Source organism: Castor canadensis, chromosome 8 (genome assembly GCF_047511655.1).
Source record: "Castor canadensis chromosome 8, mCasCan1.hap1v2, whole genome shotgun sequence".
NCBI classification, from domain to species: Eukaryota; Metazoa; Chordata; class Mammalia; order Rodentia; family Castoridae; genus Castor; species Castor canadensis.
The window spans coordinates 56,816,759-56,833,672 of NC_133393.1; the positions used below are offsets into that span (position 1 = coordinate 56,816,759).

The 16,914-nt window shown below is 38.3% G+C and overlaps 1 protein-coding gene and 1 pseudogene across 6 annotated transcripts in view; one reads left to right on the top strand and one right to left on the bottom strand.

The window, feature by feature from the left end:
- Positions 1 to 16,914, top strand: part of Dennd5b (DENN domain containing 5B) — a 156,547-nt gene that overhangs the window by 52,968 nt on the left and 86,665 nt on the right. For 5 of the 6 annotated variants that reach the window (XM_074083011.1, XM_020178139.2, XM_020178137.2 and 2 more), the window contains 2 exons: positions 12,215 to 12,280; positions 15,141 to 15,250. In XM_074083011.1, the coding sequence (XP_073939112.1) occupies positions 12,215 to 12,280; positions 15,141 to 15,250 (176 nt within the window). The remainder of the gene's footprint in view (positions 1 to 12,214; positions 12,281 to 15,140; positions 15,251 to 16,914) is intronic. The other variant, XM_020178138.2, reaches the window with a different exon arrangement.
- On the bottom strand, positions 7,596 to 8,613 carry LOC109695550 (small ribosomal subunit protein uS2 pseudogene; annotated as a pseudogene).

A 16,914-nucleotide genomic window follows, 5' to 3' on the forward strand; every position in this document is an offset into this window, starting at 1 on the left:
GTTTTCTCTTGCTATAACAAAATACTTGATGCTGGGTACTTTATAAGGAAGAGTGGCTAATTAAGCTCACAGTTTTGGAGGCTGAATGCTGAAGATAAGGCAGCCCCATCTGTGCAGCTGCTAGTAAGGGCCTCAGGATGGATGGTGTCACAATGGCTGCTTCAGCTTTCTCACTGGATTGGGCCAGGCTCTAAGGGCACACTTCTCCCTAAAACAGGTGGAACCACATGGCATTTTTAGTGACCTACAACATCACTTCCCTATTCTCATTTGAGACTGTTATGCAGGTCAGGGGTCTTTGATTGCACTTCTGTGATGGAGTTTTAGAGGAGCATGTGGGACAAGAGCTACTGTTTGGACATGTTTGGAAGTTACATTCTGCTATTTTGTGTCCTAAGAGCTTAGAATAGGTCCTTGGCTCATGAGGTTCTTTAAATGCTTGATGAGTAAATGAGTGGATGAAGTGAATAGGTTAGATGAGTGCAATATGTGACAGGAATACCAGTTAGTAAGAACATTCTGAGCCTGCCTTGAATAAAAATGGAAAGACTCATTTGAAGAGACAATAAGAAGGTACAGATTGACTGTTTGAGTATGGAAGGAAAGGAGTGGGACCTGAGTGAGAGGAGAAAAATCTAGAATCTCAGTCAGAATCTAAAATGACTACCAGTGATTCAATCAAGTATACCAGGTAGGTGCTAGATAGTACTCTAAGTGCTAGAGCAAATGCTGTGAATATGAATCCTTTCTAACTAGAATTACTTTTTTTTTTTCTTCCAGTACTGGGGCTTGAACTCAGGGCCTCACACTTTCTAGGATTACTAAGCAGGCACTCTGCCACTTGAGCCACTCCACCAGCCCTGTTTTGTCTTGGGTTTTTCAAGATAGGGTCTCGGGAACTGTTTATTTGCCTTGGGCTGGCTTTGAACCATGAACCTCCTGATCTCTGCTCCTGAGTAGCTTGGGTTATAGGTGTGAGCCACTGGCACCCAGCTTAACAGAATTACTTTTAACAAAAGAAAAAAATAGAATTACTTTTTAATGTTAAGTTAGTCTCTTTTCAGGGCTGAAATTGGTAGATATATTAGATGGCTTAATGAATTGTGACACCAATGTCAGGGAAAGCTTTGAGGAAAAAGGTGAGTTTAGTTCTTAGTGTTAAAAGTGGAGGCTGTTGGTACTGATCTTGGTGGTAAGAATCATCAATTGAACTCAAAGGTAAAGATCATCTTGAGAATTTTCTTTTCTGTTTTTGCTGGTGGAAGGAGGAAGAATGACTGTTTTTCCTGTACAACAGAGGGAAAATGTGATCCTCTTCCCCCTATTTTTATCCTTTTTTTTAATGTTCATTTTTGAAAACTTCAGAAAATAGTTAAAATGGCTTTTCTCTCAACAAAGGAGACTTTCTCTTTTAAATATATAAGATAGTTCTTGGGAATCACAGTCTCTTGTGAAACTGGAAAGATCTTAGTCACACAGGTCACTTTGTCCTCTTCCTAATGTATGAGGAGCATAATTTTACAGGTCTATGTTGTACCTCAATGCCATTTTAAAACCTGGGTCTTCTAGCTAACACTGAGCATATTAGAGAAGGTCCTTGAAAGCTTCTGGATAAAAGGACACACTGATGCACGAAACTCAGAGACCACTTCTTCTTAGCAAAACTCACATCAACTGAGCTGTTCTAACTACTAACAACTTCAGGAAATTGTTGTAATAATAATGCTTCTGTTTGATTCTTACAGGAAGATTGTCTCCCAGTGACTTGTTACTAATATATTTTGCTCCACTTTATAATGTAATAATTTAATAGAGCATGAATCAGGATGTAACATAAAATTTTACATTAGTAAAATAAATTTTTCCCCTTCCCTTCTTGCTATTTATATATTTATAAACTTTAGGGAACTTTGTTGATTTATTATTTTTTCTTCCAAAGAGGGTAAGAGGAAAAAAATAGTATTCTTTTGTAATTTGGTCAATATCTGTATAGATAAACTAAACTAGTTACTTGTGTTTTTGACTCCTTATAAAATTTTGGGGGGAGAGTATTGTCAGCAAAAAGTAGTGAATAGAATGGAAAGCAAAGGCCTACCTGTGCTTAAAGCAAATGACTGCTTCTTTGAGTTACACATCGGGAAAACTTCAGTTTAAATCATCTTCTAACTCTAGTTCTTGCAGTGTTACTTGTCACTGTAATGCTTTAATGATAAGTGGCCTTCTTTTATTCCTGAAGCCAAAAGATTGCTCTCTTCATGTCTGTTTAGCAGAGTACATTTGTTAGCAATAGGGGAAGATTGTCTTATTATACAATAAAATACAACATGAGTACTAATAGTGATATGGTCTTCTAGGAGTATATTGAATAAATGATTCTCATAGAAGGTAGTTCTCTAATAATATGTTATCCTTAAAGTAATCTACTTGTTATTAGAGCTATAAAGTAATCTATATTTTATGTATGAGGAGATCATTGCTCAAAGAAATTGTGATTTGCCATATGCTTCTAGATTAGCATATTCTGCCAAAACTAGAATCTTGTTTCCTTGGCTATAATTATTACTTAAAAATCACATCAGTATTTTTCAGAATAATAAAACCATTTATAAATACTGGTAAACATATAAATAAACATACTTATTAACCTAAAAATTATGTATCCTTTTATGATATCATTTATAATACCTCAATGACTTTAACAATTTTTTGTTTCATATTTTATTAGAAAAGGATTAGTAGTATAATAAACATGGATTAGGAGAAAGACTTTGTTTACTTCTCATTATCAGAGAACTCTAGGTCCTGAATTCATTACTAAGGTGGTTTTTGCAAGTAAATAATCTGTTGTGTTCTCTGCATGGTGATAGGCTACAGTATACCTAATCCTTTACAAACCTTGGAATTTCCTGAGTGATAGAAAGGTTATGCTAATGAGGTGACTAATAAGGAGTCCCTAGATAGGTTCAGGGTAGGAGTTGTCTCCAGAAAGACTAATCATGTGATTAGAGGGTTAAAACTTTGAACCAACCTGGCCTTTGGGCAGTGGAAGAGGTTGGACATTGAGTTCAGTAATGTAGCTGATGATTTGATCCGTCATGCCTCTGTGATACAGCTCCAGTAAAATACTCTGGATATTGAAGCCTAATGGTATTTCTGGGTTAGTTGACACGTTGGTGTGTGTGTGTGTGTGTGTGTGTGTGTGTGTTGGAATGGAGGTGGGATGCCCTAATTCCACAGTGTTCTCTCTAAGATAACATCCTGTGTATCTCTTTATTTGGCTGGTCTTCCTGATCTGTATCCTTTGTAATAAAACTATAATAATAAGTGTAAGGCACTGCCAAACAAAGACCATGCCACATGTAGAAAGGAAAGATTTATTGAAGCACAAACTGCTGGGCTGCCTCCCTCAGGTTTAGAGTGCAGCAGCATGGGTGGAATGGGTAGTTGGCTTTATAAAAGGGGCCACACCACAGAGAGGGAGAGTGTTCCTGGTCTTGGATTATCTGTGATTACCAGATGGAACGGGTCAACATTCCTAGCTAGTTGAGAGACTGGAGATTTTGCAAGCAGGGCAACAAGCAGGGGAGTTTTGCAAGCAGTCATAAATCATTGAAACTGTGTGGCTTATGGAAACCCCCAAATTTTAGTCAGAATACAAGTAGCCTAGGGACCCCCAACACACACCACATGCAAAATAGTTGCTTGGTAGTTAGTGACTGATAGTTATAGGTTTTGGTGGGGGTTTTGTTTGTTTGTTTGTTTGAGACAGAGTTTTCTTATGTAGCCCAGGCTGGCCTCATGCTTGAAATCCTCCTACCTCAGCCTCCCAGGTGCTGGGACTACAGTTGTGCACCACCATGCCCATCTGACTCTGATTATGTATTGTACCATTTATTCCTTGGTAATTGTCTTACACTGCTTGTTACTATGGTTCAAACACATAAATGAGTGTTTCCTATTCTTCAAATATATGATAGAACTTCCCCCTTTATGGAAGTTTTCTACCTTTCATGGAAATCATGTACCCATTATTAAGCTACTAATCAAAACCAGATGTCCTAATCCACAATGAACCTCCAAACCAGTCAGTAATCTTCCAAGTCTGGCCTGAGATGCCCATTAGGTATTTCTTCCATTTTGTGACCTTGCATGTTGAGGCCTCATTGTCATTTCCATTTAGCTAATGGATGGCAGAGGAAAGACAGATTGTATGTCTTGACTCAGAGATGGCACACATCACTTCTGCTCACATTTTGTTGATAAGAACTCATCATTTGCCCCTACACAGCAGCAACAGTGCAGGGAAGAAGAAGAGAACATGGATATTGGTGAGTACAGATTTGAAACTAATGGAAGTTATACACTGATGATAAGATAATAAAGGTGGCTTGTCCATTTGAGAATGGTTTGTGACAATTTCAGAGGAGTTCCACAGGAATAAAAGATAAAATAGAAAGAACTAAGCATTGAATTTGTGGTGGGCTCCATGTTGTAAGTTGTGTGTTGAAGATAGGAGTGTGGTTACCTGAGAAGTACAACCTGTCAGAACTACAGGGTGTGAAAGAGCAAAGTCAGTTCTTTCCATAATAGAATGAGGAAGGCAAGGCAGGAGAATGAGAGATCCTTAGAGGATTAATCCTAAGCATCAGTCAATAGCCTGGCACAGTGTAGACATGCTATAAATGTTCCTTATTCGAGTCAGTAGTCCTGTATTTAAAGAAAAAAAAAGAAACAAAAACCAGACCCTTATCCCTATATTCCTCCAATATCATTATTTCTCTTCTCATCTTTATAGCCAAACACACTTCAGCAGAGTTATTTATACTCTGTGCCTCTACTTCCTGTCTTCTCATTCTTTTCTTTTTTGGTAGTACTAGGGCTTGAACTCAGACCCTTGGTAGGTAGGCTCTCTACCACTTCAGCCACGTCTCCAGACCTTTTTGCTCTGATTCATTTGGAGATAGGATCTCACTTTTTGCCCAGCCTTGCCTGGACCATGATCCTCTTATTTTCTGCTTACCCCCTTCCATTGCTGGAATGACTGGAGCTTGCCACCACACCTACCTTTTTTCTGTTGAGATGGGGTCTTGCAAACTTTTTTGTCCAGGTTGACCTTGAACCACAATCTTCCCATTTCAGCCTCCCAGGTAGGTAAGATTACAGGCATGAGCCGCTGGTGCCCAGCTACTTTTTTATTCTGTATTGGGGGCTAGAGAGGCTGGGATAAAAACAACTCCAGAAAGGCCTTCACTCTTGGCACTGCAGAAATCACCCTGGTCAAGGTCACCAGTGATTTCCATATAGTAAAGCCTCTCCTTTTTGAAACATTTTGTTTATTTGGCCTTAATGATACCACATGTTTCTGGTTTTTCTCTTACCTCCCTGACTGCTTTTTATCATTTACCTTTTTGCCAGGTTCTCATCTTCTTACCCACTCCTTGTTGCCTACATAAATCCCTAGAACTCTCACACGTGCCTTCCCATCTTCATCTGCATTTGTTTCCTAGGTGATCTCATCTAGCTCCATGGTGTTAAATACCATCTATTTGATATTGAACCCAAATTTCTAACTTTTCCTATGAAATTTGAATCATATATCTTAAGTGCATATCCAGAAATTTCATTGGCTATTGCTGTGGTGTGGATGTGTTTTGTCACCCAAGGGTTCATATGTTAAAGGCTTGGTCCTCAGTATGGCAGTGTTAAGAGGCAGGGCCTAGTGAGAGGTCCTAAGTCATTGGGCACTGTGCCCTAGCAAGGGATTAACGTAGTTCTCACAGGATCCCAGTAAGCGCTGTCACTCTCTGACTTCCTATCTTGTGATGTGATCTCTCCTTTTTGCTTGCATGCTCTCCTACCATGCGAAGAGGTCTCTCCTTATGACCTTCACTAGAGCCCAGCTAATGCCAGCCTCATGCCCTTGAACCTCCAGCACTGTGAGCTAAATAAACCTCTTTATAATGTAGCCTACCTAGACTGACAGAAATACCTAATGGGCATCTCAGGCTTGACATATCCAACATTGTATATTTGTATTCCAGCTTCTCCATCCTCTTAATAAAACCCTCTCCTTTTCCATTATTCTTTATCCAGTAAACAGCTGCACAACTCATCCAGGTGTCCAAGCCAAGCCCAGTATCATGCTGTCCTTTTTTTTCCTCAGTACTGAAGTTTGAACTCAGGGCCTTGTGCTTGCTAGGCAGTTGCTCTACCATGCCTCCAGCCCATGCTGTCCTTCTTGACTATGTCTTTATCTAATCTGTTAGCAAATCATATCTCTTCTGCCTATAAAATATATTCAGAATCTGATTACTTGTCACCCGTTCTACCACTAAATCTCTAATCTGTACTACCATCATCTCTGAGTGGATTATTTCAAAAGCCTCCTAGTTGGTCCTTTTTACTCCTACCCCACCCACAGTCTGTTCTCTCAGCTTCCAGGGGGATCCTTTTAAAACAAAGTTAGATGATGTCACGTCTCTGCTTGTTTAAAATGCTCTGGTAAGTTTTCATAATACTTAGCATACAATCAAATGTTCACATTATGACCTGCAAGGCCTCGTCATCTGACTCCTGGTTATCTCTCTTCCACAATCTTGCTGTAGGGGATAGCCACTGGCTCTTTGCTATGTCACAACCATGCAGCTCATGTCCACCCTAGGGATTCTGCACTTGCTATTCCCTGCCTAAAGGACTCCCCTGAGACAATCTCACACATAGAATTAAGGGCATAAATTCTAGAGCCAGACTGCTTGGATTTGAATTTACTCCTTGTTTGACTTTAGACACACTATTTAGCCTTTCTGTACCTCAGGGTCTATATCTGTAAAATGACTGTAATAATAGGGCCTGCTTCATAGGGTAATTATAATGATGTGATGTTTGTTACCTCAGCAGGTCTCTAATTAAATGTCGCCTGCTACAAGTGATTTAAGTAGTGGTAGAATTTTCAGAGTGAATGTGTAGTCTTCTAGGGATATCTGCTTCCCCATGGACAGCTTACTGTGGTGTGAAGGCAGCATGCTTACAGTAGCTATCTTCCTGTGAATGTCACAGGAGTGTCCCTTCATTTTAGTTACCAATCTGTAGGATCCCTTCTTTCCCTTTTCCTAGTCAGCTTCTCTTGTAGGACCCCACTCCTGCACCAGTATTCTCTCTCCCAAGTCCAGCTCATGTCAGTGCAGGCAGTTGAAGGACCTGTAGAGATAACATGGGATGGAGAAGAGTGACTTCACCAGTGTGTTCTACTGGAAAATACAGGGCATGGATTTTGTGATAAGCACCCAGCTTATTCATTTCTTGTTCCTCATGTTTGTCAAAACACTAGGAGAAATTACTGCCTCTAAATATAAATGTTTTTTTTTTCAGAGCTGGGAATCGAATATAGGGCCTTGTCCATGCTAGGCAAGTGCTCTGCCACTGAGTTATACCTACAACCCTCACTCTAAATATTCTATCCATCTTAGTTTTTTTGAGGGGGTGAGGGTGGTATTGGGGTTTGAACTCAGGGCATTGTGCTTGCTATGCAGGTGCTTTACCACTTCAGCCACGCCTGCAGATCTTTTTGCTTTAGGTATTTTTTTTTTTTTTTTTTTTTTTTTTTAGAAACTGATGTTTTATTTTCCATCAACTTTTTCCCATTTTGCTGAAGGGATGGCAGATCAACAACTTAAGACCATTCAGTGGTTGTCCCCACCCACTCAGTTGCCTGAGCAGTGGGAGCTGCAAACCAGTCTTCAGTGGTTGGTTGGGCACTCCAGTCTTCAGTAGGGAATTGCTGGATAGGCACAGAAGGCACTTGCACACCTTCTGACCAGTCTGCGACCTCAGGCTGGGTAGCAGTGAACTCAGGAGCTGGTGCAGTCCATTCACCCTGAAATTCATCCTTAGTCACAGCCTTTTCAGCGGCAGCCTGTTCTTCCTTAATCTCTTCAGGATCTCTGTAGAAGTACAGATCAGGCATGACCTCCCATGGATGTTCACAGGAGATAGTTCCACACATGCGCAGAACTTCCCAGGCCAGCATCCACCACATTAGACCCACCGAGTGAGCTCCCTTGTTGTTGCATGGGATGGTAATGTCCACATAGTGCAGAGGGGAATCTGTGTTACACAGAGCAATGGTAGGCAAGTTGACGTAAGATGCCTCTGTGAGAGGCTGATGATCAGTCCTGGGATCAGTCACCACCAGCAGACGTGGCTCACAGAAGGCCGCCTGGATTTGGTTAGTGAAGGCTCCTGGAGTGAAATGGCCAGCAATTGGGGTGGCTCCAGTGGCAGCGGCAAACTTCAGTACTGCCCGCTGGCCAGTATTCCTGGAGGATATAACACTGACATCAGCAGGGTTTTCAATGGCAACAATGGCTCGAGCTGCCAGCAGAAGCTTCTCCCGGGTCCTCTTCAGATTTATGATGTAGATACCATCACTTTTCCTTTTGTAGATGTACTGTTCCATCTGGAAATCAAGGTTGGTGCCACCTAAGTGGGTTCCTGCTGCAAGGAATTTGAGGACATCCTCCTCCTTCATTTGCAGGACATCAAGGGCTCCTGACATTGTATTAGCTTCCCTTTAAGTTACGACAGGAATCAAAAACAACGCAGTATGGACCCTTCTCTGGGTAGCGTGGAAAGGCGCTTTAGGTATTTTTTAATAGAGTCTCCTTGTTTATGCCTAGGCTGGCCTGGACCATGATCCTCCTATTTATGTTTCCCAAGTAGCTGGTGTAACAGGCATACACCTCCACACCCAGCTCTTTTATTTGCTGAGGTGGGACGGGGAGAAGAGATTATCTTTTATCTGTTTTTATTGTTCCTATCAGCAAACTTTCTTTAAAAACCAAATCTAGATTTCTGGGTTGAGAGCATAGCTTAGTGGCAGAATGTTTCCCTATTATCTGTGGAGCCCTGGGTTTGTTCCCCAACACCACATAAAATAAAACATGTTATCTTTTGTCTAAAAAGAAAAAGACAAAAACTAAGGTTATCTTAACAGGAACAGGAGGATAGGGAAATTACTGAGATTTGCCCTTGTTCTGTGGAGCAAGACCTTAGTCTGAAACAAGCTATAGTGAAAGTAAATAGTGAGAGACTTCATTGGGGGCCTCAGCAGGGGTGAATGAAGAAATATCTGATGAGCCACCTGTAATCCTAGTATTCAGGAGATCAGAAGGATCACCATTTGATGCCAGCCTGGGCAATTAGTGAGTGAGACCCTGTCTTGAAAACATCCTACACAAAAAAAGATTGGTGGAGTGGCTCAAGGTGTAAGCTCTGAGTTCAAACTCCACTACTGCAAAAAAAAAAAAAAAAGAGAAATACCTAATGAATGCTGCTTAGGCTGAGAAATAGCTCCAGGGTTCACAAATTTCACAATTTTCTTTCCACTTGTAGCCCAATGGAAAAGCTATAGAAATCCTCCCCAGTAGATTGGAGCTGAGGGTGGGGTTCCTGCTTCTAGCAGGAGCAATTGGGAGGAAGCATAGAGACAACAAATGGCAGGATTCCAAGTTCTTAGCCATAGTGAAAGAAATGTGTTCTTGGCATTTTAACATCTTCTACAAACATACTAGCAAACTGTTTCATCACATATTTCAGCTTTTAAAATGATTTTGGTTTGTACAATTTTCAGTGTAAGTTGACTTGGAATAGCTTTTATTTTTGTTTTTACGTTTCATTTAAAATCAGGAAGTATGAAATGATGGGAATTATTGGTAAGTAGTCCTAGGGATTACCTGCATGCAGTATCTGCTGTGTGTCCGTGGATAAATACTGACCTATGTACTCTCTGGGGCACCCTCACCTGGATGCATGTCTGTTCAGAGGTCTGTTTGGGGCCAATATCCAGGATGGTAAATGTCAGTTCACAGTTCTGACTGTCTTTAGAAATTCAGTAACTTCCTTGATGATTTCAGGATATTCATTTTTGTGGGTGTGTGGGGGGGTGAGTTTCTGCAAACCTTTTTAGGATATAGAACTCTTGGCATGTCTATGAGTAGATAACAGAGAAGCTGGACTTTCCTTTTGTCTTAGGATCATTCAAGCCTTGGAGTGTGGATGGGATGGTTTCTTGGCTATTGGTGCCAGATTCCAATTATTTGACTCTTTAAAGGAAAGACTCTGACATCTCTTTAGGGATATATAATAGTTGTAGACACAAGTAGGCTGTAAGAGACAGCCAGAACTTTTAATACTCTTCAAAGCTGCTAAGTTACTGAGTTCTAGCATGAGTTTATTGTTAGCCTGTACCTAACTAGATAGTTGGTCAAATGGGATCTTATCTTAGTCCAGAACAAATTTTAGCTTATGTTTGTTTTATTTCATTTTTGGGAGTACCAGGGTTTAAACTTGGGGCCTTGTGCTTGCTAGACAAGTGCTCTGCCATTTGAGCCACACCCTAGCTCTTTTTTTGCTTCAGTTAATTCTTTTTTTTCTTCTTCTTGTTTTTTTTTTTGTTTGTTTGTTTTGTTTTTTTGCCATACTAGGGTTTGAACTCAGGGCCTGTACCTTGAGCCACTCCACCAACCCTTTTTTGTGATGGGTTTGTTTTGTTTTGTTTTGTTTTGTTTTGTTTTGAGATAGGGTCTCGTGACGTATTTCCCTGGGCTGTCTTGGAACCTTGGTTATCTCTGCCTTCTGAGAAACTAGGATTACAGTTGTGAGCCACCGGTGCCTGGCTTGTTTTAGTTATTTCTTGGGTAGTGTCTTGAGTTTTTGCCTGGGCTAGCCTGGACCACAAATCCTCCTAAGACTTCTCATGTAGCAGGGAGCACAGGTGCACACCACCACATCCAGTTTATTAGTTGAGATGGTGTGTGGGGGTGTATCTCACTAACTTTTTGCCTGGGTTGGCCTTGAACATGATCTTCCCAATCTTTACCACCTCTATAGCTGGGTTTACAGCTGTGAACCACCATGCCTTGGCCTATTTTATTTTGAGACAGGATCTTGCTGTGTAGCCCAGGCTGGCCTTGAGCTCAAAATTCTCCTGCCTCAGCCTCCAGAATACTAGGATTACATCACACCCAGCCCTTGCACTTGCACAGAGTGAGTTATGATAGGTACATTATTTCTGAGGTTGATACAATGTATGCTTGTGTCCTTCCCTTAAATACTGGAATGTAAAATGTTTCTTTGTGTGTGGTGGGGTCTCACCACTGTGTTGCCCAGGCTGACGCCAAACTCCTGGGTTTCAGTCCTCTGCCCTAGCCTTCTACATAGCTTATAGGCATGCCACCATACCTAACTTTAGAATATAATTTTTGCAATACACTTGTTTTTCTAGAGCTGTTTTACATTTTCAGAAAAATTGAGAAGATAATCCAGAGTTTGCATATATCTTTTCTCCTATTATTACCATCTTATAGTAGTGTATAGTACCTTTGTTACAGCTAATGAATCAGTATTGATACATAATTAACTAAAGTCTGTATCCTGTGCATATTTTCTTAGTTTTTACCTAATGTTCTTTTTCTCTTATAAGATCCCATCTAATACACGATTTTTATATTCAGCAATTAGGTCTCCTTAGGCTCCTCTGGCTATGACAGCTTCTCAGATTTTTGTTGTTTTTGATGTCTTTGACAGTTTTGTTGAGTACTTCTCAGGTATATTATAGATCCCTCTTGGAATTTGTTTTACTCATATTTACTTTGACTGGAATTATGGTATTATATGTCAAAACTATGTTTAACCTTTTAAGATATTGCCAAACTATCTTCCAAAGTAGGCACACGATTTTGCATTCCCACCTGCAATAAATGAGAGTTCTCTCATTCAACATCATTGTAAGCATTTGGTATAGCCATTTGTTTTGGCCTTAGTTCATTCTAATAGGTGTGCAGTGGTTGGGACACAATTTTCAAAGTTAGTCACTTAATCTCACTATCATACTTCATTGTATCTCACTGTAGAAACACTATCTCTTGATATTTTTTCTTGAATTTAGCATTAAGAATATATATGTGCTTTCCCCGTATAGATAACTGTGCTTAAACAGCATTTCACATATTATGTTAAAATTACCTATTCTCTTTGCTTTCTTATTACTAATAGCTTGTAAGCTACATTCCACTGATGTTGAGTTATATTCTTGATGTTACTATTTCATGTTTAATGGCTTTTGTTTAATTTTTATTGTCATTTTCCATTCTTCAAAGTCATTTTTGTTTTTGTTTCTTTGTTCATAAAGCTTTTTTGTTTCTGTTACATTATGTAGTTTTGTACCAATGGCTAGAAGCAGATCGTCATGGCAAGAGCCAAGATGCTGCAAATACGACTTCAGGTAAAAATAACAGTTAAAAAAGAAAGGATGAGGAGTTGGAATTTATTATTTCATTTCACCCCAAGCCCATTCTAAGTGTTTCTCCCTTCAATTTTACTTGGACAAACTTGTAGGCATTATTTTGTATTCTGTTCTGTCATCTGCATCTTAATTTTCATAAAGACCTCATTTGCCTCAACTCTTGAAAAAATGTAATCACTAGTCTTTAAGCTGTCTTGGCATGTATTTCTCACTTTCTTAGAAAGAAAGGCTTAATTGCAGCTTGTATTTATTAGGTTACTTGGCAATATTATTTGGAATTAAGTCTTTATATAGTTATGTCATGGACATTAATATTTGAGCTAATTTTTTGACAGTGCTGGGAATTGAAGCCAAGGCCTTACAAGGATATTAATATTTATACAAATTTATAATACTTGTTTGTTTCAGGGTAATATTTAAAAGGTAGATTTTATTTTAAGTTAAGAATATTGATGTATAAGTTCTACTTCCTAGGAATCCAGATTATTAAATGTGGTCAGTTTTCCTACTTAGTACTAGCAGTAAATTCTAAGTTTCAAGTTTAGAAAACATGCATTCAAAATGAAAAGAGTATGTCGTTCCCCATCTCCTGTGCCCAAAAGGCATCTACAGGGTTTCTTTTTGATTAGTAGGAATAACTATGCCACTTGTTTCTAAATCCTTACCAATGATTTCAGAATTTCTAAATAGTCGATTCCTTCCTTATTTTCTTTCAAAATAATATTTGCCAAGACAGCTGTGTCTATAACAATGATCTTTCCTATTGCTGCCTTTTCAACAGTGTAAGAGATGTGGTTGTGGTGGTGGTGGTGGTGGTGAAGGTGATGAAAGTGAGAGAGGTGGTGGTTATGGTGGTGGTGGTTTTGTTTTTCTTTTGTAAGTCTTATATTTTTGTGAAATTCTTTCTGGAGGTAATTTCCTTCCCTAGTTGATTCATTGTGTTTCAAGAAGATGTAGTGTTCCTTAGGTAACAGAATAATTATATTGGGGCACTGTCATGACTTCTGTGATTTATCTTGTGTCCTATTAATAACTTGATATATGAATGAAGATAATGTTACTATTTTAACCATACACAGGCAGGAATTCATTAAAAGGTAAGTGTTACAAGGAGTTATGACCTGGCTTTATGTAGTGTTTTTCTGATTCTGCAGTGTTTCATATTTTACTTACATTTATGGGTGATAAAAATAAGCATTCCCAGTCTTTATTGCTGGGCAAAGAAGAGGGCTCCTTGTGGCTCTGTATTATCTGAAGATATGCTTGTTACTGTATTGGTAGCACAGCATGGCTGTTTAGAACCAGAGAGAGTTTTCCTCTTTTTTTTGTTTCTTGAACCTAAAATGAAGTGAAATAATCTAAGAATTCTCAGTGTTCTTATGAAAATCTAGCATCAGCTTAAGGGCATGATTTACCCAGAAATCAACAATTCTGGACCTTATCTTTCTCAGCCATATTTACTAATGGACAGTTTCCCGTATCTCCATTGACATTTTTGATGTTTATTTAATTTAGGAACATGATGCAAAATTTGATATAGTCTCTTTAGGGATGCCTTTAGCATTTTTTCTTCTGGAGGTAAAAGCTCTCTTAGAAGATGGAACTATAGTAGAAAGATGCAGAGATGTGGTACTTGGCTAAATGAGTCAGAAGAATACAAAGGAAATTTACCATTACCTCTGGGCTTCAATCAGAAACAGTAGTTGCCTCAGCAAATATATTAAAATTATGTGCTCTTATTCAAAAAAATCTCCTCTGTGTTTCATATTGCAGTCTCTAACAAGATTTTAGAGTGATTTTTTTCCTTCCTTCTGTGATCTGTTAAGTTTTTCACTCACTCAAAGGTATTTTTAGTATCTATTTTTCATATTTTTCCCAAAATGGAGACTGAGTAACAAGATGTCAGAGTATCGCTTATAAATCAGACTGCTTTGTGATATTTTTAATTATGCAAATCCTGGTAAGTAACATATTTTGCTGTAAGTGCTTCATACTTAATTCCAATTTAAATAGGAAAACATAGAAGACAGAATGAAGTTGCTTCAAGGTCTTCCTTGATTTTGACTTTCTGACATTGGAAATTTACAACATTGGAAATGTAAAATATTAAAAAGTTTTTAATTAAAATATTTTATGATACTAAGGTATTTAAAATAACAGGTTTTATGAGAATGAATTTGGTCCAGGAGAATAAAGAACTTATCCGGCAGGTATTACTGAATTTTCTTATATAAAATAAAGTATATTCTACTTTTATCTTTCCAGAATTTTGACAGGTGATGAATCTGACTAAATAGCTCATTTCTTTTAAAAAGTTAGTGTGTTTAATATGTTCTCTCCACTAGAAAACTCAACAATGATGTTTCTAATTTTGTTAATTCTGTTATTGAAGAGTCTGGATGTAGAATCACGTACAGCAGAGATTTTTGTGGCAACACAAACTTGCTTCCTCTGCACAGCATTAGAGCTCTCTATGCATGAAAACTTCAGCATAAGAAGAATTAGCTTAAATCAAAATTCGTGTTTAGTGAATTGTTTCCATGTAAAATTTTTATCACCATATGTTGAAATGAGCACAATAATTATATTTCATCAGTGATTCTATTAGCATATTTTGATGCTCAGTTGTATAGCTAAGATTTTAAAACTCAGATTCTAAAGTTTTAAGTGATCTCTTGTTAACAGTTTTCTGGTGTCCATTGAGAATTTTACAATTCAGACTGCTAAGTGATAGAAAACTTGAACTGGATTTCAACATAATCAGTAAATTTATATACAAGATAAAAGCTATGACATTCATGAAAAGTTCTAGCCATTAATTATTAATTATTTGTTATAGGTGAAAATTTTGATCAGAGTCCTTTGAGAAGAACATTCAAATCCAAAGTTTTGGCCCACTACCCTCAGAATATAGAATGGAACCCTTTTGATCAAGATGCAGTGAACATGGTATGTATTTTTTCCCTCCATTTTTTCTTAAACCTTCCTTTTATTTTATTAAGATGGCAGTGATGACTATAGCTGGAGTGCCTACATTATTTCATTTAAGTTAATCCTTTAAGTAATTCTATGATAGATACAATGTTGTCCATGTTTTATAGATATGGAAACTGAAGCTCAAAGAAATTAGGTTCCCTACCCAGGGTTCCCAAAGCTAATGAGTGTATATAACAGAACCTCAAAGCCCATTTTATTTCCCACTATTAAACTATGTTGTGGGTTTGCATTAATATATAGATGCTTTGATAAGCAGTGATACTACTTTGTTTGCCTGATGAAAGGAGCATGGTTACAGTTTCCGTATTTTAAGGAATGATACACTGTTGGCCTGTAATTTTTCATTTTGACAGATAACATGAAGATGGGAAGGAACTTAAGTGCATCATTTAAACATTTATAGGAATTTGTTTATAAGGAATCTCAGTCTGTATACTGAGTTACAAATGGTGGTTGAAAGTCTCCCCAGGAATTCTCAGAAATGAAATAAGTCATACTTTTCTGATCACTTAGGAAGAGCCTTGCTTAGAAGCCTTGATAATATTTTAGATTTCCATCAACTCTGATTACGTATTTCAAGAGGCCCCAATGTGATCAAATCAGAGACCAGGCATGATAGACACAGAAGTGATTAATGGTGGGCTGACAGAATTTTGAAGGTATAATTAGAAGATCCATTATGATACGCTTTAATGAAAGGAGAATAACATTTAGGGCATGCCTGCTAGGTTAGCACATGTCTGCTAGGTACTTCAGGAATGTTATTTTCACATATATGTTTATATTTACCCAGTGTGATTTCTTGTCATATTTCACAGAGTCATGTAGTTCAGAGTCATGTAGTAAGTATCCAAGGCTAAATCCAGATCATTTTTACTCTCTAGCTCATTTTTTTTCTTACCTGCCAAGCTGCTTCCTCAAGAGAAAAAACTATGTGTCTTAGTTTTGATTTGTATCACAAATGACATGGAGCCTGGTTCCAGTGGCTCACGCCTATAATCCTAGCCACTTGGGAAGCAGAAATCAGGAGGATCATAGTTCAAAGCCAGCCCAGGCAAATAGTTCACAAGCCCCTCTCTTCAAAAATGTCCAATGCCAAAAAGGGTTGATGGAGTGGCTCAAATGGTAGAGCACCTGCATAGCAAACCTGAGGCACTGAGTTCAAACTCTAGTACCATTTAAAGAAAAAAAAAGATACAGATCACAATGGACTTTTAGTGGTATTTCTGGGTCATAGTAAAGCCTTTCCAGTTTGGGCTTGCTCCAGGGAAGTTTAGTGCTTTTTGTAAGGACAAATGCCTAAATCACTTGGCATTTGACTTTGATTTTTTTACATAGCACAATGTAGTTATATTCTAAACTACTAGCCAATACAAAGTAAGCAGAGATGCTGTTTTGTTGGAATGTATTACCGTGGAAGCTTAGCATCATCTTTGGTGAAGATAGTATTACAGATATTGGATAGCACACAGTCTTAGTTATCTTTATGAAACTTAGAGGAGTCTGAATAATCTTGACCAAAATAGTCAGCAAGCAGGAGTGACAAAAAGTAATTTATCAGCTTCTTGTGCCAGTCAACTAACAGAAAGTTATTAAGGAAAAGAATGTATAACCAA